The sequence below is a fragment of the Bufo gargarizans genome, chromosome 8 (assembly GCF_014858855.1).
Source record: "Bufo gargarizans isolate SCDJY-AF-19 chromosome 8, ASM1485885v1, whole genome shotgun sequence".
In the NCBI taxonomy this organism is placed as follows: domain Eukaryota; kingdom Metazoa; phylum Chordata; class Amphibia; order Anura; family Bufonidae; genus Bufo; species Bufo gargarizans.
This window is the reverse complement of record NC_058087.1, coordinates 51994204-52020213: the sequence shown is the minus strand read 5'-3', so window position 1 is coordinate 52020213 and position 26010 is coordinate 51994204. Positions and strand designations below refer to the sequence as shown.

The following is a 26010-nucleotide window of genomic DNA, read 5'->3' as shown; positions in this document are numbered from 1 at the left end:
AATGCTTGGACTGGGAGAAAATGTCTGTATGTGGGTAAGTAACTGGCTCAGTGATAGAAAACATGGGGTGGTTATTAATGGTACACACTCAGATTGGGTCACTGTCACTAGTGGGGTATCTCAGAGGTCCGTACTGGGCCCTATTCTCTTCAATATATTTATTAATGATCTTGTAGAAGGCTTGCACAGTAAAATATATATTTTTGCAGATGACACTAAACTGGGTAAAGTAATTAACACGGAAGAGGACAATATACTGCTACAGATGGATCTGGATAGATTGGAGGCTTGGGCAGAGAAGTGGCAGATGAGGTTTAACACTGACAAATGTAAGGTTATGCACATAGGAAGGAATAATGCAAATCACCAGTACATACTAAATGGTAAAACACTGGGTAAGGCTACTTACGCTGTGTGTTTTGCGGAACGGCATGGACAGCTTTTAATATAACTGCCTATTCTTGTCCGAAAATACATTTTCAGGTGAAATATGTTTATGTTATACACATATAGCATACACTATGCCACACAATATACAGTATACCTCTAAACTGTGTTGTCTGTTCTATAAGCACCATTGTTTTGTGGCGGCGGACAGAAAATAATCTGGAAGTGCCCCTCCTGAGACCAGGCTCTGGATCCGCCACTGCCCGGTAAGCGATCTGACTGACTGACTAGCATACCCCTCCGCCCGCGCGCCGTTGGCGATCTGCCTGCTAGCACCACCATCCCCACCCCACCCTCGGCGATCAGTCTGGTTAACCCCCCCACCCGATGTCAGCGGTCTGTTTACTACCACCCCCGTTACCGCTTGGGTCGGTCGGCAGGCTCAGTGAAGGGACGTCGGCAGTGGCAGGGTGGAGCTTGATGGACGTACCCTACGTGACTCATCCGCACAGGTCAGAACACGATAACCACACGAAGAAGCGATCACCAGAAGAAACTGAACAACATTTGGTGTCTCGGTCAGCCAGCGAAAGTGGGGTGCCCCTGACCCAAGTGAGCTGCTGCAAGCAGGGGGGAAAAGGGGTGCTGGGGCTCTAAGCTTTGGGTGGGTTCTGCTGAGCAAACGGATGCCCCCCTATGGCAGTAGAACCCCCATAACCCCCATATATGGCTAAAAAATTATTGCTTGGGGGGGGGGGGGGGTGACACTATTTTCTACCGCACCGGGTGACACCAGCCCTAGCAACGCCACTGGTGCATGTGATCCCATGCTTTCCAGAAGATTACATGCGGGTGCAGAAGTGCAGTGAAGACAGCCCGAGACCAAATTGAACAGCAGGGAGCAGGTAAGTAACTTTCCCTTCACAGGTCCAGCAGGGAGAGGGTTAAATTTTAAAAATAATTATTAGATTGTGGACAGCTCCTTTTAAATCTCATGCACACAGTAAAGCTATGTGAGCGGACCCTCCACTAGCTCCTCTCTCCACTTCACTAATACCAACCCAGTAGGTGCTCTGAGTATGGCCTACGGTCCTTAAGTTCTGTGTCCTTTCCATCTGGCTAAATGCATATTAGCAAAAAGTAACATGGCCTGTTTGTATTCTCTAGCCATGAAGACTTACAAGTGTATAGGAGCTGCAAATGCAATGCAGAAGGGTATTTATTTATTTTTATTGTAGATGCATTAGAGCAATAGAAATATATTATAGGATGTTGCGTTAACATGTAACTGATGCTAGACATTTTCTACAATTTTACCTGACCGGGATATCATTCGCATCAGAAATTTAAGACCTAGATATCATATGCATCATAAACATGCATGACTTGAAAAACTAGAAAAAATTTCAAATTGTGGGAGAGATTTATCAATGTATTGTATTGTCTCGGAATATGTTGCAATTGTTGCATGCCATATTTCCGCCATCATTTGCAACTTTTTGAGCTTCACAAAGCTTCGCGGGAGCTGGCCAACAGGATTAACCATAATTTATGCCAAAAACTGACGTATTTGTTGCAGAATTCAAAATCAGCCGCTAGTTGGTGTAGATTTCAGTGTATGAAAAGCCAGACGATCCATTGCATTTATTAAAAGGCCTGTACCTCTTAATACATTTGGTGCATCTTACTCCAGCACACTCTTTATAAGACTGGTATAAGAAACACCAGTCTTAGTAAATCTCCCCCTGTAAGTCAGTGGTCTAATAAGCTTGTACCAATGACACGTTACTAACCAAAGTCACCCTGAGCTGTCTTTACGATATGTGAAGGAGCAAAAAGAATCTGTCCACAGATGGAAGTTCTGCTTTAGCAAATGCTCATGTCATCTTCTAAGTCTACTTAGTGAGTGAGACAATGACTTACAGTGTAGGTATGCTAATAGGATTTATAGACTTTGCTCTTCCACAGGAAACAGCCATACACATACATAGTTGAGACCCGTGCTTTAATGTCTTACAAATGTCATAATGCTGTGTACTTGTGCCAATCAATGAATAATCACAGGATGCCTATGGTTTTAAAAGGTTCTATATTATAGCATCAGAGATGTGGCCAGAGTCTAGAATTTGGGCAAGAATAGGTGAGCAAGAACAGGCGCAAGACTTCTCATACTCATAAGGGGCAGATCTACTAATCCTCTATAAACTTAGACCGGCTTTCTAGACCTGCACCAGATTTATCACAGGGGCTCAGGCTGGATGATAAATCTTGTGCAGGGACAGACACTTTTGTTAAACTCTATACCAACTATTGATTAGCTTACTTTGAGATTAGGGTTGTTTCAATACCAAAATTTTGATTCGGTTCGATACCATAAAAAAGTATTGCGATGCTCCATACTATTCGATACCACGCAAAAAAAAAAACACCCAAAAAAAGCAGCGTGCATTCTGCATTTTATGGAACGTCCGGCCCATAATAGAACAGTCCGATCCTGTTTTTTGGGGGGACAAGGTGACTAAAAAAAAATGGCGAATCGCGCATTTATTTATACATTTTTTTCTGTTACGGCGCTAACCGCATAGGACTTTTTAAAATATTTTAATAATTTGAACTTTTCGGACGTGGCGAAATGTAATATGTTTATTTATTTATCGTTTATATATTTTATACCTATGTAAAATTGGGAAAGGGGCGATTTATACTTAATATTTTGATGTTTTTTTGGGCTTTTTATTTATTAACTATTTCCGCCCTTAGGGGCCAGAACCTGGGATCTTTTAATACCTTATCCTATTCACCCTAATAGATCTGCTGGGGCTCCAATCAGAAGCTGCCACGGAGGAGGGGAGGGGACCCTGTGGCCACTGCCTCCAATGATTTTAATACTGGGGAGGGGGTTGGGGGGGCACACTGCGCCACCAATGTTTTTAATATTGGGGGGTTGAGGGGAGGGGGTACACTGCACCACCAATGATAATATAATTAACATTTAATAAAGGGGGCGGGTGCGGTACCTGAGGAGTTACTGCCGCTAATCACAGCTCCCCGCCACCACCTGCTTCTGGGATTTGTATTAAAGAGGACCTTTCATCTGGCAAAAAAATCTGAACTAGGTATCATGATATGTAGAGCGGCGCCCAGGGATCTCACTGCACTTACTATTATCCCTGGGCGTCGCTCCATTCTCCCGCTATGTCCTCCGGTACCTTCTGGGACTTGGTTATACTGAGCGGAGACTTCAGGGACTTGGTTATACTGGGCGGAGACTGCCCTTGTTCTCCTGGGCATCTCCTTCTCAGCCTGGGAGTTTTTTTTCTCCCAGGCTGTGAGCTCTGCGATGCGATTGGACAGCGCTACAGCCTGGGAGACGGAGACACCCAGGAGAACAAGGGCAGACTCCGCCTACTATAACCAAGTGACCGAACATACCGGAGGGCATCACAGGAGAACGGAGCGGCACCCAGGGATAATAGTAAGTGCAGTGAGATCCCCAGGCGCCGCTCTACATATCATGAATTTTTTGCCAGATGAAAGGTGCTCTTTAAACATTTACTTTCATTGTTGGTGCAGTGCGCCCGCCCCTCTCTCCTCATTGGTGGCAGCGGCACAGGGGGGAGGGACTGCTTGCTTCTCCCCTGTGCTGCTGAGGAGAACACGGAGCGTGCTGAGAGCAAGCGCGCTCATTGTTCTCTGATACTAGACTCGAAAAAGGCAAATCCTGGTATAGAGGTCGATACCAGGCAGAAGTATCGATTGGGTATCGAAAATTCGATACCCGAAACAACCCTATTTGAGACAGAATTTTATGTCAGAATTGTAATATTTTGGCATAAAGTGCTGCATCTTAGGTCATGCCCCCTTTCCCACAAAGCTGAGCCCCTCTTGGCAAGCCAACCCCTTTTTTCAGACTGGGCAGAGAAATGTTCTCAAATTTTATTTTTGGCACAATTTGTGCTCACTTAAGTAAATGTGGGCCAGCTATATTGTACTCTGAAATGCTGCAGCACATACAGTATAGGACTACAGAGGTGGTACTGTGCAGTGAACATATGAACATAACAACAGCAGATACTGAGAATTACACACAGTGTACAGGACAGAAGACGTGGTCCTGTGTATTGCCTTTATAAACATAACAAGAGCTGATCCAGAGACTTACACCCAGTATACAGGACAAGAGAAGTGGCACTGTGCAATGTACATATGAGCAGAACAAGAGCAGATACTGAGAATTACACCCAGCATACAGGACAAGAGGAGTGGTAAGGTGCAGTGCCCATATATACAGAATAGGAACAGATACTGAGAATCACACCCAGTAAACAGGACAGAAGAAGTGGTACTGTGCAGTACAGATATTAGCAAAACAGGAGCAGATACTGAGAATTACACTGAGCATACAGGCCAAGAGAAGTGGTACTGTGCAGTGTCCATACTGTATATACTGAAAATGAGCAGTTGCTGAGAATTATACCCAGTATACAGGGCAGGAGAAGTGGTACTGTGCAGTGTTCATATATACTGAATAAGAGCAGATACTGAGACTTACACCCAGTATACATCTTGAAAAGATCCTCATAATGTAGGATTCAAAACAGCCGTAACTAAAGGGAAAACTCAAGAAAAACAGTGGTAAGTGAAGAAACTAAAGATTGCTTTATGCATAATGCTGCTGCAGCAGTAACATATGCTAAAATTGATTTTTTTTTTTTGAAAATATGACAGTTTTCCTTTAAAGCCCTATGGTTAAAGTCTCCTTGACTGAAAGCCCTTGTGCATAGATGTAGAATCATGATGGGGAGTATATTGGAAGTATGTATAGTGTAACTAACTGCTGGGGACCAGGGACAAACTGGGAACTTAAAGTGGCCCTGGAAAAAAAAAAAGTGGCCTCATGTAGGCAAGTCCAAATTGACAGAAGGCGATGCAACACATGTAGATAGGATCTGCATAGGTAGGGGAACAGAAGCAGGTAGGGCCAGCAATACCATTGTGCAGCACAAATTAACTCCCCAGCAGAGCCAAATACCACCGTGCAGCACAAGCCTTTGCAGAACCAAATATCACAGTGCACCATAAAATACTGTCGCCCTCGCCACAGAATTCAATTGTATCCTCTTCCTGAGGATGGCAACACAGTTGAATTCAGAAGGGCACCTGCGGCCGCTGGACAGGTGCAGAAGTACCTGATGCTCCTACCTTAATGCTGGGAACTTTAGATCGTTATGTACCTGGCCAATGGCCACGAGGAGGGCTTTGGCAGCCATCTAGGTGTCGGCCCTACAGGACATTTCCCTGTAGGCTCTATGGCCAATCCTCCCCTGCTGGGGACCTGGATGTAAAAATGCAAACATCATCCTCATTAAATTTGTTGAACATACGATTAAACTTATTATTTTGCATTTCTAAGCAAAATCGATGGATCTTGAGTAATGTATCTGAGGAACATCAGCTATTTTATGGCACACCCACCCTTTGCAGTTTTTTTATTGCTCTTTTTTGGTAATGTGAATAAGGAACACTAGGAAAACTATGTAACTAATGTTTTCATTCATTTTTAGGAAATTTTAGCTTGCAATGTAATTCACACAAGGGAGGGAGAATTGGATATTATTAGAGTTAGTCCTTTTACAGTAAAGTTCCAGACACAGTGTTCCTCTCAGCTCAATACCTAAAAAAGTACAAAGTGTACCGTTACCCAACGGTTTTCAATAGTTTCCAGTGCCCCACCGACCATTGCATCATTGAAAGACACCGTCCCATGGAAAATATAACAATATAAATGATGTCTTCACTACATAAGAATGTATTACAGTCTATTTAAAGCTAATTACTAATGTGCAATAATATAATACTTTTATTTTTTTTGTTAAAGAGGACCTGTCACCACAAAATGCAGTGTAATCTGCAGGCAGCCTGTTATAGAGCAAAAGGAGCTGAGCAGATTGATCTAATGTTTTGTGGGAAAAATTCACTATAACTTGTAATGTATACATTTTTTCTCTGCTTTTTCTAATGTAAAGACTATGGACACCTTCAAGGGCAATTTTTTATGATTGCATTATACTCATTTTGGGCTAAAATAATTTTTTCAATTGGTCTTTATTAAACATATTCAACCGTTCGATCACAAAGGGTTTACTGTTTGTCTAGCTGTGTGGATTGTACTTTCAATCTCACTTTGTGCCAGTCATCTAAAAAAAACATTATCTCCAAATCACTAAAAGGTCATAAACAGTTATTTAAGCCACATTGTTATCAGTAAGTTAAGAATTGAGCTATAATGAGTGTTTAGGAGGCCAGACATAAGAAGCAGTCAGCAGAGCTGCCTGATGGAACACAGTAAAAATACAGAGCCTGCTACTAGAGAATATCAAGACTGTACAGAGACAGGGGCTCAACATTTTTAATGAAGACCAATTGAAAAAAATATTTTTCTTCAAAGTTAGTACAATCCACTTTAAGACCATGCCATGAATAGTTCTCAGTATACATGGAGGTGTTATTAGTGACTGCAAGCTATGTATGTATACACACTTAGAAAGGGAATGCTATCAATCACTGATAACACCTCCCCTATGTACTGAGAGCTGTTCACAGGGGTGGTCTTAAAGTGAGTCTGTCACCATGAAAGTGAAAAGTAATCTGCAGGCAATGTGCTGTAGAGCAGAAGGAGCTGAGCAGATTGATATAAAGATTTGTAGGGAAAGATTCAGTAAAATGTGTATTTTGTACATTTAAATTCCTGCTAATTCTGGGCTTTGAAGTTAAGGAGGCGGTCCTATCAGTGATTGACAGCTATCTCTGTATACACAGTCATAGAGGGAGAGTCATCAATCACTAATAAGACTTGAATTCAAAGCCCAGAAAGAGCATGATATAAATGTATAAATTACAAGTTGTACTGAATCTTTTCACATAACTATATATCAGTCTGCTCAGCTCCTCCTCTATAACAGGCGGCCTGCGGATTACACTGTATTATGTGGTGACAGGTTCTCTTTAAATTTGGAAAAATAGTGAAATACATATTCTGAAACATTAATCCAGACAGAGGTGACTCAGTGATTTCTTCTATCTTTGTACATATTAGAACTTTTATGTACCATACATGTAAATACAAAATGTCTTTTTTTGTCCAACAGCCTCTCTATCTGAATTGTACGGAGCCATCAGAGAAGTGTTTGCGCCCCATACTCTGTCTCTGTATGTTTCCAGTTCCATACAGAAACATATTATAAATGCTATGGTCCATCAAATGATTATTACGAAAAGATTTGCAGCATTTGTAGGGCCTATGTAGAGACTGTATGCATCTTTACAGAATCCATGCATGACAACAAATACAAATATAAGTATATATTGTTTTTTGCTAGCAATTTATTGTAAAAGAAAAATACTTAATACTGGTCAACATCTAGCCCTTCAGATTTGTAAGCTCAGCATGTGTCAGTGGGAAACCTACTATCTCCTTTGAAAATGTCTCCTGGCAAAGACGTGTGCCTACTTAGCAATTAAAGGGTTTCTGTCACCTGAAAAATGGGTATTAAAGGGCTTCTCTCACCCCACTAAAGTAATTTTCCATTTTTTGGCTACTTAAAATCCTTATACTGCGATTTATCAATATATAGTCCTCTTACTCTTTTTTGTCAAGTAGTTTCTTCAAAAAACGCACTTTTATAATATGTAAATTACCTCTCTACCAGCAAGTAGGGCGGTTACTTGCTGGTAGCAGCCACATCCTCCTTTCAAATAAACGCCCCTTCCTCCTGCTGATTGACAGTGCCAGCAAGCGCTCTCGTTTTCTGGCTAGCCCTGTCTGCCTTCTAAATCTCGCACCTGCGCCGTACCGGTATTCAGTCGGTGAAGGCGCACTGAGAGGAGGACGCTCGCTCGACCGCTCCATCCTCAATGCGCCTGCACCGGGTGTAGACGTGACGTCATCGGCGCAGGCGCATTGAGGAAGCATTGATAGTAGCTCCATTCCCCTGAAGAAGCCACATCTAGTGGTGAAACATGTTGGGGGAGCTTTTGTCCTGGATTTTAGATTAGGTGCATTTATGATTAAGTGTCATAGCGGGGAGGGACTGCAGACTCACCGCGCTTTGACACTAAGCGTCAGAGAGTGGCGTTAAAGATACACAAAGTAAATGAATTAAAGCGACCTGATAGGTGATCCTCTAGCATGTGAACCATCTAGGTCAGTGATGGCTAACCTTGGCACTCCAGCTGTGGTAAAACTACAACTCCCAAGATGGCCCCCTTGCTTGGCTGCTCTCAGAACTCTGTAGAAATAAATGGAGCATGCTGGGAGTCGTAGTTTCACCACAGCTGGAGTGCCAAGGTTAGCCATCACTGATCTAGGTGAACAAATGCTTGTCGTTAATAGAAAATAAAAAGGAGGAAGGACGCTTGGCAATGAGGCAGGATACATGGGTGAAGCGACCATTAATCTCGGCTGCCGGAGTTCAAACTGCACCTAAAATTTTAAAGTTTTCCTTTTTCTCGCCCGGTTCATATTATCTTTAATAAAAAAAATAAACGTTACGTTTTAATAGACCTGAAACGGGAGTCTATTAGTCTAGGAGACTAGGCTATTTGAACTATATCATTTAGAATATCCCGGGTCCAAAGGGTCTTTGAAATATCGTTTCTGTATGTGTGTGCACTGCTCCTGTTTCCTGGCCTCTCCCCAGTCTGGTGGTTATGGGGTTAAAGTGTGGATCTGGGTGTGGTCTCATGGCTCTACTTATCCTGTTGCTGTGAGATTGAGGAAAGTTGTGTTCCAGCCTTGGTTGGTGCTGGAACCTTGCTCCTTTCCTGGATTTTCCATCTGTCCAGTGTGAGGGCCACCTAGTTTGACAGCAATGTCATCCGTATGTCTCCTCTATGTCTTCTACCCTACCTTCCCTATTCTATGTGTGGTGTGGGTTATGTTCAGGGGTTGATGTTGTAATGTCTAGTTGTTGTTCCATGTCTGGTTTGTTTAGGTGTGTATGGTCTTGCATGGATGCTAGACTATTCCCTGTCTGTCTGTGCCTTCGGTAAGAAGGCTCCTGGGTTTCCCGGAAGGGGGAACAACTAGTCAGTGAGCGGCTCTGCCTGGGGACGCCATGCATCCTGTCCGCATGGGGGTTCAGACAGGTACTGGTGCGCTGGATTCAGTTGTGGTGGTGTGGACTGCTGGTGTTCCTTCCAGCAGCCACGGCAGGTAAGTGACCATGGATCCCAGTGCCCTTGATCCTGTGGGTATTATTTGCCTCTGTCTTACTTGCTGATCCAGTTGCTTTTCACTGTATTCCCCTTTCCTTGCTTCTAGGTATTTGGAGACTCCTGTTCACCCGTATCTTGGATGAACAGGTTGTCTCAGTCCTGTCTCTATTCCAGTAAAAGAAGAGAAGGTTTCTGCCTCGGCGCAAATCACTGGAGAAGACTATCTTAGTGCAAGAAATCTTCTTGGTTTAATAGAAACAACGCGTTTCGGGGATTACAAACTCCCCTTCATCAGGTTTCATTATGGCACTAAGATCGTCTTCTCCAGTGATTTGCGCCGAGGCAGAAACCTTCTTTTCTTTTACTGAAAATTATTTTTTGGGGGATTGGACACCCCACCAAAAAGAACAAACAATCTGCGGCTGCAGTCCTGGATAAAATACCTTATTTCTACTAAGTCTACAGTAGAGTTGTGCCTATTCTAGCACAACCCTACAAGGTGAGTGTGGTTTTTTCCCACCGTATTAATTTGTTTGGCTAAACAATATTACCCTATTGTGCGCTCCTTTTCTATTTATTTTTTTCCCTCATCCAGAGGGGAATCTAGATTTGCCCTTGATAAAAGACTCTATTCCAGGGATCATCAGGGTGACTCAGGGTCCTAGGTCCCTGTGTATGAGCCCTCCCACCATCTGGGTCCACTCATACGGTTAGGAGTCCCGGCTAGGATTAGGATGGCAGTAGGAGGTGCCTGCTCCCTTTCCCTAATGTCTAGGCCTAGTTGTTATCCGAGAGAAGTAAAGGAAGATATAATGGACTTAAAGAGAACTTGTCACATTGAATATGCAGTGCAATCTGCACTTATAGAGCAGGAGAAGCTGAGCAGATTCATATACAGTTTTGTGGGAAAATATTCAGTATAATTTGTCATTTATACAATTTAGATTCCTGCTAATTTGGGGCTCTGGAGTCAAGGAAGCTGTCCTATCAGTGATTGACAGCTATTTGTGTATACATAAAAAAAAATTGCTTAGCTTCTCCTGCAACCATGTTCAGTGTGACAGGTCCCCCTATTTTGGACCTTTAGGAAGAAGCAATTTTTTTCATTTTTCAAATGCTGCTTTCCAAGAGCTGTAACACTTTTATTTTTCCATTGACATAACTGCTGGAGGGCTTGTTTTTTTGCGGGATGAGTTGTATTTTTGATGAACATATAACTTATTGAACTTATTGCTGAACTTTTACTAACTCTTTCATTTGATTAAAAAAAAAACAGCAATTCTGCAATTATTTTTTGCATTATAAATTTTGTGGCGTTCATCGTAATGTTTATTCTGTGGGTCAGTACGATTCCAGTGTTACCAAATGTATATAGTTTTTTTATGTTTAACTACTTATGCACAATAAATGCATTGTTTTTGGGTCACCATATTCTGAGAGCCATAACATTTTTATTTTTTACTCAACAGAGCTCTGTGAGGAATCTTTTCTAGCAAAATCCATCCATTTTACTTTTTGATCAGTTAGATATGTTTCTTTTGGGGGGGGGGGGGACACACATCTCTGTAATAGTTTTTTCTTTTGTACACCGTTTACAGGCAGTATAATTGACATGATTCGTTTGTTCTGTGGATCGATATGATTATAGTGATACCAAATTTCTACATGCACCAAAAAATCACTTCTAAATAATTTACCATATTCTAAAATCCGTAACTTTTATTTTCCAACAGTTTTTTTCTGTTTTGAGGGGTGACCTGCAGTTTTTTGCAACATGTTGGGTACATACAGTTTTTTGAGAAAAACTGCATTTTCACAATTGTTTTTTACATTTCTTTTATAGCATTCACAGCAGTGGTTAAATTACATGATATTATAGAACAGGCTGTTATGGTTGCCATGATACCAAATTTGTGTATTTCAATTAGAATAAATACTTTTATTTGTAAAAATAAATTATTTGGGGGGTGTTTTCACTTTTTTTTCTACACTTGAAAACATTTTTTCCAGTTGCAAGGGATCTAGAGAAGTGACCCTTTGATTGCATACATAATACACTGCACCACTTATGTACTACAATGCATTACATCTGCTAGTCAGTATCCTACTGACAGGCGGGCTATTAGACCTTATTACAGCTTGGGCACTCTGCACAATGCAACTGTGCATTAAGGTGGGAAAGAGTTAAAGGGTTTGGCCCATCTTCAACATTGATGCTATATCATTAGAATATGCTATCAATGTCAGATAAGTATGGGTTCCACCTTTAGGACCTGCTCTTATCTAGAGAATAGGGTCCCTGAAGTCAAGGAGAATGCACTGTGCATGCACAGTGTGCTTTCCATTCATCACCATGGGAATTCCGAAAATAGGCAGCATGCTCCTCTACTACTTTCTGAAATCCCATAGCCGTGAATAGAGAGTAGACAACGCAAATTCAGCCACTACTCACTTCACGGCTGTGGGACTGCCAGAAACAAACAGAAATAGCGTGGTGTTCAACAGGCAGGAAATGCTCAAACCCATATGCAGTTATGCACATATATACTGGGGAGCAAATCCTGCACTTGTGGTCCGTTGCTAATGGCGATCCCTAGCAAAATTGCATACAGTGGAGGATGCCTGCAGCAAACCACAAGTACCACAAGAGACATCCTACATAAGATAGCAATTGTGTGGATGTGATAAACAGTATAACAATCTAATAACAAGGACAGGTGCACTCTGCGATCTTACTAAGCCCTCAAACTGTTGTTAAATTTGAGAGATTAGCCAACATGTCCTACTATGAGGACATGTCTGAGCCCGAGCACCGCGCCAAGGTTTCTCAAGTAGCTCGGGTTCTAGCACTCACCTACCTGAGCCGTATGGGCTACTTGAGAAACCTTGGCACGGTGCTGGGGCTCAGACATGTCCTCATAGTAGGACATGTTGGCTAATCTCTCAATTTTAACACCAGTTTGAGGGCTTAGTAAGATCGCAGAGTGCACCTGTCCTTGTTATTAGATTATTATACTGCCAGAAACAATCAGCTAATTTTGGAACTCCCACAGCGGCAAATAGACGGTAGCCATGCATGCTTAGCTGCAATCTGTTCTCTTCGAGGGTTCCGTTCTGGAGATAGGCACGGGTCGCACCTCTGGGAACTGCTCCTATCTGACATTGATGGTATATCCTAGCAATATGCCTTAAATTCACCTGATGGATCAACCCCTTTAAAGATGACCTGTCATCTGCTGAAACTTTAAAATCTCTGTACTTCGCTCTCACTTTTGGTTGTGTTTTTCCTCTGAGTCATTCCCCCATTCTCTAAATGTCAGAACATTAGTTCTGACTCTGTATGCAGATGTGGCTGGCTGTTTATAGCTCAAGAGGCAGTCACCGTCACTTAGTGCTCAAGGTCCTCTTTCGTCCCTGACAATGTAATGCTGTAGTGTACTCTGCACATCTGAATATTAGCCATTTCAAATATTGTTTCAATACTGACTAGAAAACAGAAAGTGACTTAGGGCTGTATTACACTAGCCGATGGTCGGCCAGATAATCGCTAACAAGCAATCGTAGGAATGCTCTTTAGTGATGATCTGGATGTTTAATACTGCTGTTGATTACTCGATGCTCGTTTACCGGTCAAACAAGATTTTTAAGCATGCTTAAAAATCCTTGTTTCCCGGCGGCAGATAACGCTGTCTAACCACGATCTGCTGCCGGCAAATAATTCAGTATAGAGACAAGTGAGGATTGCTCCTTCCCATACTGTGGAGGAGATAGCTGCATGTAATATCAGCATGCTCCTCCACTAACAAGTTGTCACGGCCTCAGTGTTGTGCGCCATGACGCATTAGCCGTGCATGCTGGTTGCCATGGGCAACTCGTTGTTGTCTCAGCATGTATGTGCTTTGCTCCCCTTCTCCTGGTTCCTCCACTGTCTGTTTAGCTTCCTGGATGGGTGTGGCCACTTGGTTTTATTCACCTGTGGCTTCCAGGCTGGAGTCTGTTGTATTCCAGCCTTTGCTGGTGCTGGAGCTTAATCCTGTCCTGGGCGTTTTATCTGCCCAGTCATTAAGGGCCTCCTAGTGAGACATCGATGTCTCCCCGATGTCACCATGATGTCTCCCCTTTTGTTACCCCGTTTTGGTACCCTTCCTTACATGTCTCTTTGTTTGGTGTGGGTTTATGTAATGGTGTGTTGTAATGTCTAGTTTGGTGTTCCATGTCTGGTATGTTTGGTGTTGTTATCCAGCATGGATGCTAGACATTTCCCCTGTCTGTTGTGACCTCCGGAAGGGGGTGTCAGGGTTACCCGGAGGGGGAATCACAAGTTAGCGTGCAGCTCTGCTGGGGCCGCCATGCATCCTGTCCACATGAGGGTCCATTCTTTGTTGTTGCCGTGGCAGGTAAGTGTGAGTTGTTTCAGGGCTCTTACCTGCCGATGCAGTAGCTGTGCACTGCCTGCCTTTCCCTGCATCTAGGCCGGGTGAGACTCCTGTTCATCCGTGTCTGGGATGAGCAGGTCGTCTCAGCCCTTTCCCTATTTTGAGGGATTATCAGGATGACTCAGGGTCCTAGGTTTCCTGGGTATGCGCTGTCCTAGCATCCAGGTCCGCTCATATGGTGAGGAGTTAGGGTGAGGATTAGGGATACAGTAGGAGGTGACCTGCTCCCTTATCCCAGCCCCTGGGTTTCCTCCTCTCCCCACCATGACACAAGCAGGTAATTGCCAGGAAGGAATGCTTCCATCCTGACAATCGCCTGCAAAGTCTTTTAATGTAATACAGCCGTTCGTTTTCATTTCTCCATTTCCATAATAATCAATGCTATTCCTGCGGAAGACGGAGGTGATAGACTGACACTCGTTGATTTTCCTTCTGGATCAGAGCTGGAAAGCATGATGCAGCAAAGTGACTGATCTTGGCTTAAAAGGTTTGTCTCGTAATGATTTCCAAATACCAAGTTAGATAATTTTGACTTAATAGAGATTAGTCATTCATTCATAACCATCATCAATTAGCTGGAGCAGACAGCAGCTACAAAAAGCATCACTCAAGTGTCTGACACGTCTTTGCGTTATATGGCCAGCCCATTGATTTCATGTGATGGCACTGTATAACACTTGATAAAGAGTTCTCTTGCAGATTATATGTGATTACTTGAGTAAGCGTCAACTACCTTACTATCTTAGTATGTCAATCAGGATTGGGAGTAGCTGGGCTTTGTACTAGTGGCACCATAGCTTCTAGGTGTTAGTGTATTAGCTCCCTTACCCCCAGGTGGTTCAACCAGTAACACTGGGAGGTACAATAAATTAGGGGGATTGCTAACACTTACCAATATCTACTGTTAGTTTGGCTGTCCTTTTGTTCACCCTTGTGTGATATACACTCACTGTATTAAAATCAGGAACAAGAGTGAGGCTGCATACACACAGGGCACTATTTATTCCTTGTCAGGCTATCAGGCATGTAGGTGGCGTGTATCTAAGTCCCTCTATACATTCCGGGTATCCTGTTGGCCTGTTTTATACTGAAAAGGGTGTTTTGGCCCCTTAGATATATGGTTCTAATAAAAATTCATTATTTTGTTTTTAAACATTCTATCAGGCTGAGAATTTGTGATTAATTTCAAACGTCTACCTTTCAACGCAAATTTTTCAGTGTGTTACGTGATCACTTGAGATCCCAAAAGCAAGGCAACCTGTGATCAGTTTTTTTTGGGTACCCTTACTTTCACACTTGCGGTGCTGTTTTCCGGTATTGAGATCCGGCAGAGGATCTCTATACCGAAAAAAAAAATGTTTCAGTTTAGTCCTTAAGCATTCTGAATGGAAAGAGATCCATTCAGGATGCATCAGGATGTCTTCCGTTCCGTCAGCATTCCGTTTTGTGACAAGACACAAAACCGCTGCAATCTGCGGTTTTGTGTCCGGTCATAAAAATGGATCTATCACTGAAAAAAACTGATCCATCACCCATTGACTTTCAATGCATTTACCATAGTAATTGATCATTTTTTTTTTTCCTGTTTTGATTTCACACAACTGCATCCTAACGGAATGGATGCATCCTGATGTGCAAAATCAAAATGTATCTGTTTAATTCCGGTATTGAGATCCTCTGCCGGATCTCAGTACCAGAATTTACAACACAAGTGTGAAAGTTGCCTAACAAAAAGGGACTTGGCAACTGGGGTGTCTATAAAGGTGAGGACGCTCTCCCTTTACTTAATTGACGGGGTCGGACATCTCCGCTGGTCCTGACAGTCTCACACTTGTGCCGCTGCTCCAAGTAGAGACGCAAGTCCAAAAGTTCATGGATCACTACCCTGAAGTGTAGTTGCGCTTGTACAGTCACTGCTTTAGTAGCCAACGCAGAGCCTCTGTGCTTGCGCCATTACTCGGAGCAGTATTGCAGGCGCAAGATTGTTAGGGACGGCTGAAATAATTTGGCCCTTTCAATGAAACAGCAGGGGGAACGTTCTCAGCTGTGGGGACACCCCATCAAAACTAGACGAGGAAATAACCAAATACAAAAATTATGGATTGTGGGACTGTTTCCACGTTCTGACAGAAGGACTATGTCGCATGATTACTGTGAAAATGTAAGGCTACGTTTACAATGCAAAATCCACAACTAAAAAGTAAGTAGCAGATCAGTAGATTAAAACAGGTCATTTTTGCTGGTGGATTTAGGGGAGAATTTACAAGCACTTAAAAATAGTTTTTGGAAGAGGTTTTAGAAGAGATTTTAGAAGCTTTTGTGCCATCACTTTTCTCCTCCAGCCCCTGGATGGGATAATTTAAAAGTGTGGAAATGCCACTAAAACCCCTTCGAAAACTGCTAGCATCTTTTTAAACTTCCACAAATAAGGTTGTGTGCATGAGGCCTTAGACACATTTAGCAATTCAAATCATAAATTTGTCAGAAACTAAAAATGTGGGAGACACAATATTCTGGCGCACAATAAACCTATTTTAATTTATCTCATAGAGTATAGCATTTATAAAAATGTAGGTTCACAGTGAGTCTTGTGTGACTGGAACCAGAGAACAGCTCAGTCACTAGGGACACAGTGACAGAGAGGCCCAGCTGTCCCTATCAGTACATACCATGCATAGTTCCGTGTCCAGCCTCTACTCATTTACCTTATTAGTCCAAGAGGCCTTCAAGCTGATGGGACTAGAGGACTGTCATATTCACTATAGTAGATGACCAGTTTTAGCTGTAGAACAGATATGAAGGTTTCATATCCATGATTTTATTGCAGATTCAGTGGCTTTCCAGCAACTGTGAAAGGACAAGTACTAGAAAATCTTTAAGAAGCTGCTTTCTTGAAGCTGTTAAGGTGCTTATAACCTTAGATAGCAATCGGCTATGGCTATTCTACTCTGCTATCACATACACATGTATGCTCAACAGAGAAAGTAGAATAAGATGCTGCCAGACCCTCCTGGGGGTGGAATATGTTGCTTGAGAACAAAGGGGGTGTTAAAATCCAAAATACACAATAATTCTTGCCCCTCACATCTGCCATTGGGTAAGAGTTGGTACATTGGGATATAGATGACGTGGTTTGGTTGATCAGTCCTGCAGAAATCGGTGGGTTCAGCAGCATTCATCTAATATGTATGGCCACCCTTAGTTCCTCAGCAGTTGGAGAACCACTAGTTGCCATTGTTCTGTCGAAAGTATTACAACTTTAAAACCATTGCCATCTTAAAGGGGTTTCATGGCCTTGATGCTGACAACCCCAATGTTCCTTAAAAAAGACGTAAAAAACACTTATCTGTCCATGGTCCACCATGCTAACGCAGCTATCGTAGTATCATTCAAGTGGATGTGACAGTTGAGGCCTGTGACTGGCCGCATTATTGTCACAGGACCAAACCTCTTCCTGGTCCTATGGCCAGGAACAGGACAGCGGCGTGCACCTGGTGTCACTGTGGATAGGTGAGTTTTTTTTTCATAGGGCGTACTTTAGGATTGGGCCACACAACCCCTTTAATGTTTCTATATAACAGAATGATGTTCCATACCAAACCCATTATACATGATAAAATGCTTACTCCCCTGATATGTACATAGGTCAAATCAGGTCAACCTAACTTAATATTGCTTGTCTGAACATTTTTTTGGAGGGCTTTAAGATGTGTTGAGACAAAGATAAAGGCAATTACCTCACCTCTGCTTAGTTGAGGAACGCCTGCATTCTTCTGTGTAGATTCTGCCTAGAAGCTGTATTACACCAGCATTCTGCAGGCGATTGTTATTATTATTTATTATTAAAGTGCCATTCATTCCATGGCACTGTACAGTGTCAGATTGGGGTGCTTAGGGCCCACCAGTAAAATTTATGGGGGCCCACTGTACGGATACATTCAAATATTACCTGCTCACACAGCAGCAAGATGCTACCAGATGACTGAATATGGGTGTCCGTGCAGCAGCTCTGAGAAGGTAGGTCCTGGGGAAAAGAGGACACTGTCTAGCTTTCCTCCATACCTAGAAGTCATCTCAGCTCTGATTGGGTCTATAATAATAAACTGAGGAGTTTCTTTATAATAATCTATCAAGTGTTTTACATGAACATCGGCTGGTTGAGGTGCTGTACATTGAATATATGTATGTAGTGCAGTAAGTCTAGTGTGTTATGTGCCACTTGTGCAGAGGGCAGGAGACTAGGGGGCCTCCTTGCTCAGGGACCCACCAGGGGATTCACCTGTCCCGCTGTGGGACTATCCAAGCCTGGCCCTATACATATGAAAAGGGGTATACATACATAATACAGACAATTGCAATAAGTAATGTAACAAGACGAGTTACAAACTGGTACAGAAGGAGAGAGGGCCCTGCCCGTGAGGGCTTACTTTCTACAAGGTATTGTTGGGCGGGAAACATTCCTTCCCGGCAATCGCCTGCTCATTAGCGGAGATGGCCGCTGCTATTCCATGCAGCGATCTCCTCCACATCATGGATCGTTATGAAAGATCATGACTGCCCGATGAAGGAGTGTCTGCTCTATCATTGGTTAATCGGCAGCAGTATTAGACTGCCAGGTGATTGCTAATGAGTGTTACTATGAACTCTCGTTAGCCATCATCTGGCAGAAAATTGGACAGTGTAATATAGGCTTAAGGATACGTTCACTGTAGCATTATGAAATCTGGCAGGCTGTTCCGGCAGAGAACAGCCTACTGGAGTTTACTGGCCCGGCACTGCCAGATCCCAATTGACTATAATAAGATCCCACGGGGATCCAGCTGTTTTCCTACATAAATTCCTGGTTTCGGTTGGACAAATACCACTGCCTGCAGTGGCTTTTTCCAGCTGGCATTTATGCCAGAACAGCCTGCCTGAACAAGTGTCATCTGAAAAGCTATATTAAAGAAGACAAACTGAATTACATTGTCAAGTGTTATGGTGGTTATGGTGGCCATTAAAGGAACTGTGTCATCAAATTTTATTTCTGCCAGTTCAAACCAGAAAGTAACAACTCTCTTTTTTCTAATCTCTTTTTATTTTTTTGATTGCAGATTTTTTAAATTCTATTTCGTGAACATGATTATGGGGGCAGCCATTTTGCCCGAGCGGTCCTTAACAGCATTTAGAAGACATTAAGAAAATTGTTTTACGGCAGCACATGCGCCATAGACACAATGGACAGGAGGGACCTCACTGACTTCTGTGGGACAGTTTTCTAGGCATGCTCTGTGACCTGTGCAGAGGTCATTGTACAAGGAAAGAATAGATAAGACGTGACAATCACCTACTGTGAATGGTTGATCCTGTCTTATCTGTCGTTCTAATCCTGCCTGTAATGATATCACCTCTGTGCATAGATAAGCAGGGAACTGCAGCAAAGTGATCTGTACAGACCAAGAAGTGGTGCCTATTATTAGGTTTAGTGGCCAGTGGGAAACTGCAAGATTTTATAGAGCTATTGACATGGAAAATAAAAAATAATTTCACCAAAAATTCTTGAAAGTGTAACTACACTTTTTTCAGTTTTTGATATGTCATAGGGATATATCAGAAGTGTTGATGGGCGGAGGTCCCAGCTCTGGGGCCTCCACTGATCATTAGAATGAGAGGTCAGAAGTGCTCAGCCAAGCGCTTCTTTCCCATTGCTGCTGAGCACGAGCTCATGGACTTTCTATTGAAACCATATCAGCCTCGCGCTCAGCAGAGAGGAGAAGCTGCATTTATCTGAGTGCTTCTGACCCCTCGTTCTAGCGATTAGTTGTTCTGTTTTTTGTTTCCATTGTGTTTCAGTTTCTGTTCCGTTTTTCCATATGGCATATACAGTATACAGTAATTACATAGAAAAAATTGGGCTGGGCATACAATTTTCGAAAGATGGTTCCGCAAAAACGAAACAGATACGGAAGATATATGGATGCATTTCCGTATGTGTTCCTTTTTTTGCGGACCCATTGACTTGAATGGAGCAACGGAACGCGATTTGCGGGCAATAATAGGACATGTTCTATCTTTCAACGGACCGTATACGGAACGCAAAAAACTGCCCGTAAACAGAAAAAGAGGCCTAAGGGCTCATGCATACCAACTTTTTTTTGTGTTCCGTATACGGGCCGTATTTTGATTCTGTATACGGAACAGTTCATTTCAATGTGTGCTGTCCACAACGGTTGCTCTGTTCCGTGGCCCCGCAAAAATTATGAGGCATGTCCTATTCTTGTCCGTTTTGTGGACAAGAATAGGCATTTCTTTTTTGGGCCTCCTGTTCTGTTCCGCAAATTGCAGAAGGCACACGGGCGGCATCTGTTTTTTGCAGAGTTAATACGCAAACTTCTTATAGTTTTATACAACTTCTACAAGTTGTACGGAGCGATAATACAGTGCTTGTACTTCTAGGGTTTGTGCTTTACACTATTTTATATGGTGACATATATTACACTATTTTATATGGGGACAGATTATTTTTTCATATGACTCCATTAGAGACATAGTCTCACAGTATTCTCTCCTTGAAGCATTGCTTCTAGTAGGGAACTATCTCCATTATATAGCATTGTAGAGGTTCACTAGATGGTGGCAAATGAAATGCTTACAGCTCCGTTAGACTGGCATTTATTATTAGGGATTCTTATATGCATTTAGACTGTAGTGACGCTATGCACACACGCAGTATCTTCTCCATTCACTGCTATGGGATTTCCAAAATAACTGATCAAGTGCGATTGGCTATTTCCAGAAGTTCCACAGCAGGTAATGAAGAGTAAACTGTGCATGCACGACCACAGCTGTAGGACTTCTGAAAGTCAGTGCTCAGCTATTTTCCAAAACCTCATAACAGTGAATGAAGAAAGCTGCGTGTCACGATACTAGTGGAATACTGCTGGAATCCAATGGCAGGGACTAGGCCCAAACACAGGAGGCACCGGAGTCTAGAACAGGAGGTAGCAGAAATAGAGATGAAGGCAGGGATCCAGACACACCGTGGCAGTATGCAGTGGAGATGGAGGCAGGGATCCAGACGAGAGGTCAGGGGGAAACCCAGCGAGCGGTCAGCAGGTGTCCAGGAGTAGCAGGGTAAACCGCAAGAAGGAGGACTAAACTGGAGAGAAAGTTCCAGGAGAGAGGACTGCACAAGCAAGCGCTAAAACACAATACTCAAGCAACGAGCAACAGGCTTGAGAGGTTTATATCTAGAACAGGAAGTAAGATGGCACCCAGCTGAGACACAATCCACCATCTTGACTGAGGGAAAACTTAAGGGCAAGACAGTCTGAACTACACAGACATAGAAGGATGATTCCTGACACTGCGCATGTGCAGCTTGCACTCCTTTCATGTCCGGGCCCCATTCTTGAGATAGAAGTGAGTCTCCTAAAGGACATTTATAGTTTATACAGTCAATATGCCATAAATGTCCAGATGGGAATACACAATTAATATATATGGTCTATGGTAGTTCTGCCGAGAATGTAACAAGTTTTAGCCCCAACTCTTTGTGGATCATTTGCACAGAATAAGGGCCCACTAACATGGGCGCTATAGAAGCAGATGTGGATCCCCTGTGACACTTGAACAGATTTGGTTTAGGACTATTCCTAAGGGTGTTATCTAAGTCTTCATCCTTTATCTCCTACACATGGATTTGGACTTCACTGCAGGGGAACCATCATGTCGCTGCCATCTGGAGTAGCCTCTGTTCAAGTGACTGATGACCCAGGGGGGGTCAAGAGACAAAGCTACTGAGGGATGAGGAAATACCATAGTAAGGTGAAGGCATATTATGTGCAATACATTAAAAAGTTCAAGGTCAGAGTGGTAAGCTCAGGGTCAGAAGGGAAATCAGGCAGAGGTCAGGCCAGGCAGTGAAGGTTTAAATTCAAAATCTGGCAGAATGAAACAGGCAGAACAGGTGCCTTAAGTATCCCCAGGACAGCCAGCCGGTGCGTGTGCTAGCCCTTCAGGAGAGGGAGAGAGTGTGCGTGTGTCCCCTATGGGCAGTGAGAGGCATTGCAGGCTGGAAGCAGGCTTTAGTCTGCGTGGGATGACAGCTTTAGCCCGGTGATAAGGACTACAAGGCAGGAAGAGAGGGACCCCAACAGGACTAGGCTGCTGAGGGCCCTGGAGCTATAGAGTGGGTAAGTAAGACCGTAGCTGTATCAACTGGAGAGAATGGAGCAGGGACGATGATCAGGAATGATCCTTTTGTTGGGTGATCTGCGGCACATCTACATGAGCCAATTATCATGAATGAGCGCTTCTACGTTTGTTCCTGATAACTGGCCCAATAATCTGCTTATGTAAATAGTTCTTAAACTGCACAGTAAAGCCCTAGTAACGTAAAGCCCTAGTACTAATTTGTTATGTGAAGCCAAGGGGCCTATGCAACAGAGACAGATAAGATAGAATGGCTAGAGGACACTGCACAGTGTCTACGAGATGATCTAAACAAGGCCACGTAAACGAATTACCGTACTAAACTCCTCTAGTAGATCTTCATGAGAAGTATAATAAACTCAGTCATACTCAAAAAGTCATTAGCTAGCATTATCCTAGTGTAAGAGAAGCTGCAATTACTCCCGCCAGGAAATACCACGTGTCTCTTAACTCGAAATATTACAGGGAAATGGGACTAGCATCTTCCTAATTGTACTTTTACTGTATCCATATGGTATAAATGTTTTTTTACCAAATCAGTGCAAGACGATTTGCAGAGATATGACTGTACCCTATGAGGGACCACAAAATGCTCACCCAGGAAAGGAAATCGTATAACACATGGAAATATTTCTGCTGGATGGAATAACATTAGATCATATTGTAGCAGCTATATAAGTCTCAGCTGTAGTTAGTTAAGTTGTCAGATCTACTAAATCAGATTGATGATACAGATCGGACTTTATAGCAAGATGCTCATGTGCCATCTGCCCTGACCCAGAGCTGGCTTTACAGAGAAGGCTATTTTAGGCAATGTCTCCGCAGGAATCACTCCGGGCTACCCTCTCTTAAACCCAGGTCTCTACTCTAGATTACAGCTTGATCTCCTGTTTAGCTATAAATATGTACCGTATTTATATATAGTGCATGACAAAGAAAAATACATTATGGACCTTGGTCAATGCTTGAGGATACTTGAACAATTTTTAAAAAATCTATTTTTTTATTATCTATATGATACTACCTAGTCGCATAGCCTTTATGGTCCAGAAAGCTTGTTAGTTATTTTCTTTAATTCTATGTCCATTTCCTAGGCTTTGTAAGGTTATGATCCCATATGGTGGATTTATTTTTAAAAAAAAGAGAAAAAGATGGCTTGCATATCCACATTCTATGCATTGATCGATATGGCAGATTTATTAATCATCGGAATGGGGTGTTTCGTTGGCAATCGCTTAGATCAGGCATGCTCAACCAGAGGCCCTCCAGCTGTTGCAAAACTACAACTCCCAGCATGCCCGAACAGCCTACAGCTATCAGCCTATGGCAGGGCATTGTGGGAGTTATAGTTTAACAACAGCTGGAGGGCCGCAGGTTGAGCATGCCTGGCATACATTTCTGCAAGGTCCATTCAGATCAAGGGACAGTCTCACAAATGTCCATAGCTAACATGCCACCTTTGAATATACCCATAGACTTCTTTCAGGTGGATGGTGTTTCCATCCAGGTGCTGTCCGAATTTACAATGGACAGGGCCCAGACTGAACACTGACCCATTCAATTAATCCGTCTGTGCACAGCCTGTTCTACCTTTGTCCGTTTTTCTCACAAGACTCATTCCAGTGAATGGATCTGCAGGAAAAATGGACCAAACCCGGCCTCCAACCATGCGCGGTCCATATGAAAACTCATCAAGTTTTCTAACACTCATCCACAAGGGATCCTGGACTCCCTTATTTTACACCCTGTTTTGGAAATGTTGACATGAGGGGGGTTAGTCTGCAGTATCAATAAGCAAACAAATGGTTAAGTTGGCTTTATTATTGGGGACAGAAGGCTTAGGGCATCTCAGTGCCTGACAGCAGCACCAGGTGACACAACAGCTGAGAAACCCTTGCCAGAGTCTGGCTTTGGACATGTGACAGGGGAAGAAAGAAGAACTCTCCCAGGGCTCACTCATTCCTTGTATATGGGTTTTAACCCTGTACTTACCCAAGAGGAGTGTGCATGCTTCTGATATATATTGATATGCTGTGTATCATACGATATCTCAGGTTCTAAATATATTTAGATGTCAGCAATTAGTTATCTAGTATTATCTGTCATATGACCTGAGGGTCTATTGAAGGTACTTATACTGTAAATCACCATTGATCCTATTGTACAACATTGTCCCATATTCATACCGATACCACATAATCTGCTGAGTAAGAATACAGCCGTCACTCACCTCTCTTGCTATCTGATTTAAGGCATGGTCCTCAGCAGACAGTTTTTCCTTGTTGGGATGTCTTTTCCTTCCAGGGCCTTGGGTACCCATTTCCGCTTGGAGGTATCAGTGTTTGGAAGAGTAGAAGAGATCAGTCCGAATTCCACATACAGCCTCCTCCAGGAAGACCTTTAGCCAGAGAGCTGTCCACTATAGCAGTGGTAGCATTGCAGAGGGTTCTGCTGGCCTCCCCTATGACCACCTTTTGATGTCTATTTAGTCAATCTTCGAATGGTTAATGGTTGTATATGTCAGTGTTCCCTGCTCAAATTTCTTTGGAATGTGCAATCCCACCATATGCCCCTATGGAACCACTGGTCCTTATACCAATGCGTGTCGTTATATGGTGTACTTACAGCCAGAATACATGTGTCTGTGCCTCTCTTGTCCTTGTCTCTGTGTCCTCCACTGATCCTGCTGATGCTGATTTGTGTTGGGTGAGCTCTGCATCCAGATACCTGCCTGTCATGCCCCCTACTTACACCAAATATAACCCCATTCTTGTCACAGTATCCCTCTGCTGCTACTGTTTCGAGCACTGAGATTGTAAAAGGAAATGGGTCAGATGTTCTTCCTCTCTGCAGGGTACTCCCCTCCTTTCTCTCCCTCCTCTTTCTCTCACCTCCTCATCTCTCCTCTCCCCCTAAGCTCTGCAGCTGACATCAGAGGGAGTGGATGAATGACAGTGCAGGGGGAGGATTTATACAGCATGCAAACAATCTGACTATGCATTTGATTCATTTATGTGTACTACATGTATTCAGAGACCTTGAAGCTCCTTGACCTCTGATGCAAAGGCATTCTTGAGCCCACTACTCGTCAATGATCATATCTGCCACCCTATATAAAGATGAATCTATAGGTTTATAAATCTATAAAAAAAAAGGGGCTATATATACCGGTAATGAAGTATTCGTTTATATAATGAAAGAGAAGTGTAGGGTGGTTAGATATTTGTAGAATTAGCATGGGATGTCATCACATTTCTACACTTTTTGCTAATACTGCCACTGTGCTTTATGCAACAGCAGTTCTTCAGTCCCTCAGGCTTGTGGACCCATTGTAACCTCTGTGATCCCTATTAAATATGCATTATGATATATTAACATGAATTTATAAATGTAGAGAGAATAACGTTTATTGCCATGTGTAGAGGGAAGTCTGGTGGGCGTATATATAGATACATATATATATATCTGCCCCTTCATTGATATATATGTATATCTGTATGTACACTCACCTAAAGAATTATTAGGAACACCTGTTCTATTTCTTATTAATGCGATTATCTAGTCAACCAATCACATGGCAGTTGCTTCAATGCATGTAGGGTTGTGGTCCTGGTCAAGACAATCTCCTGAACTCCAAACTGAATGTCAGAATGGGAAAGAAAGGTGATTTAAGCAATTTTGAGCGTCGCATGGTTGTTGGTGCCAGACGGGCCGGTCTGAGTATTTCACAATCTGCTCAGTTACTGGGATTTTCATGCACAACCATTTCTAGGGTTTA

General features: G+C 42.9%; 1 protein-coding gene across 21 annotated transcripts in view; it reads right to left on the bottom strand.

Annotated features, from left to right (window-relative positions):
* Positions 1-25100, bottom strand: part of LRRFIP1 (LRR binding FLII interacting protein 1) — a 134670-nt gene extending 109570 nt beyond the window's left edge. For 9 of the 21 annotated variants that reach the window (XM_044302753.1, XM_044302759.1, XM_044302749.1 and 6 more), the window contains exon 1: positions 24463-25099. In XM_044302753.1, the coding sequence (XP_044158688.1) occupies positions 24463-24552 (90 nt within the window). In that variant the 5' untranslated portion in view covers positions 24553-25099. Of the gene's footprint in view, positions 1-24462 lie in introns of all 21 variants that reach the window. The other 12 variants (XM_044302763.1, XM_044302765.1, XM_044302766.1 and 9 more) reach the window with 4 other exon arrangements.
* Between the last annotated feature and the right edge of the window lie 910 nt (positions 25101-26010).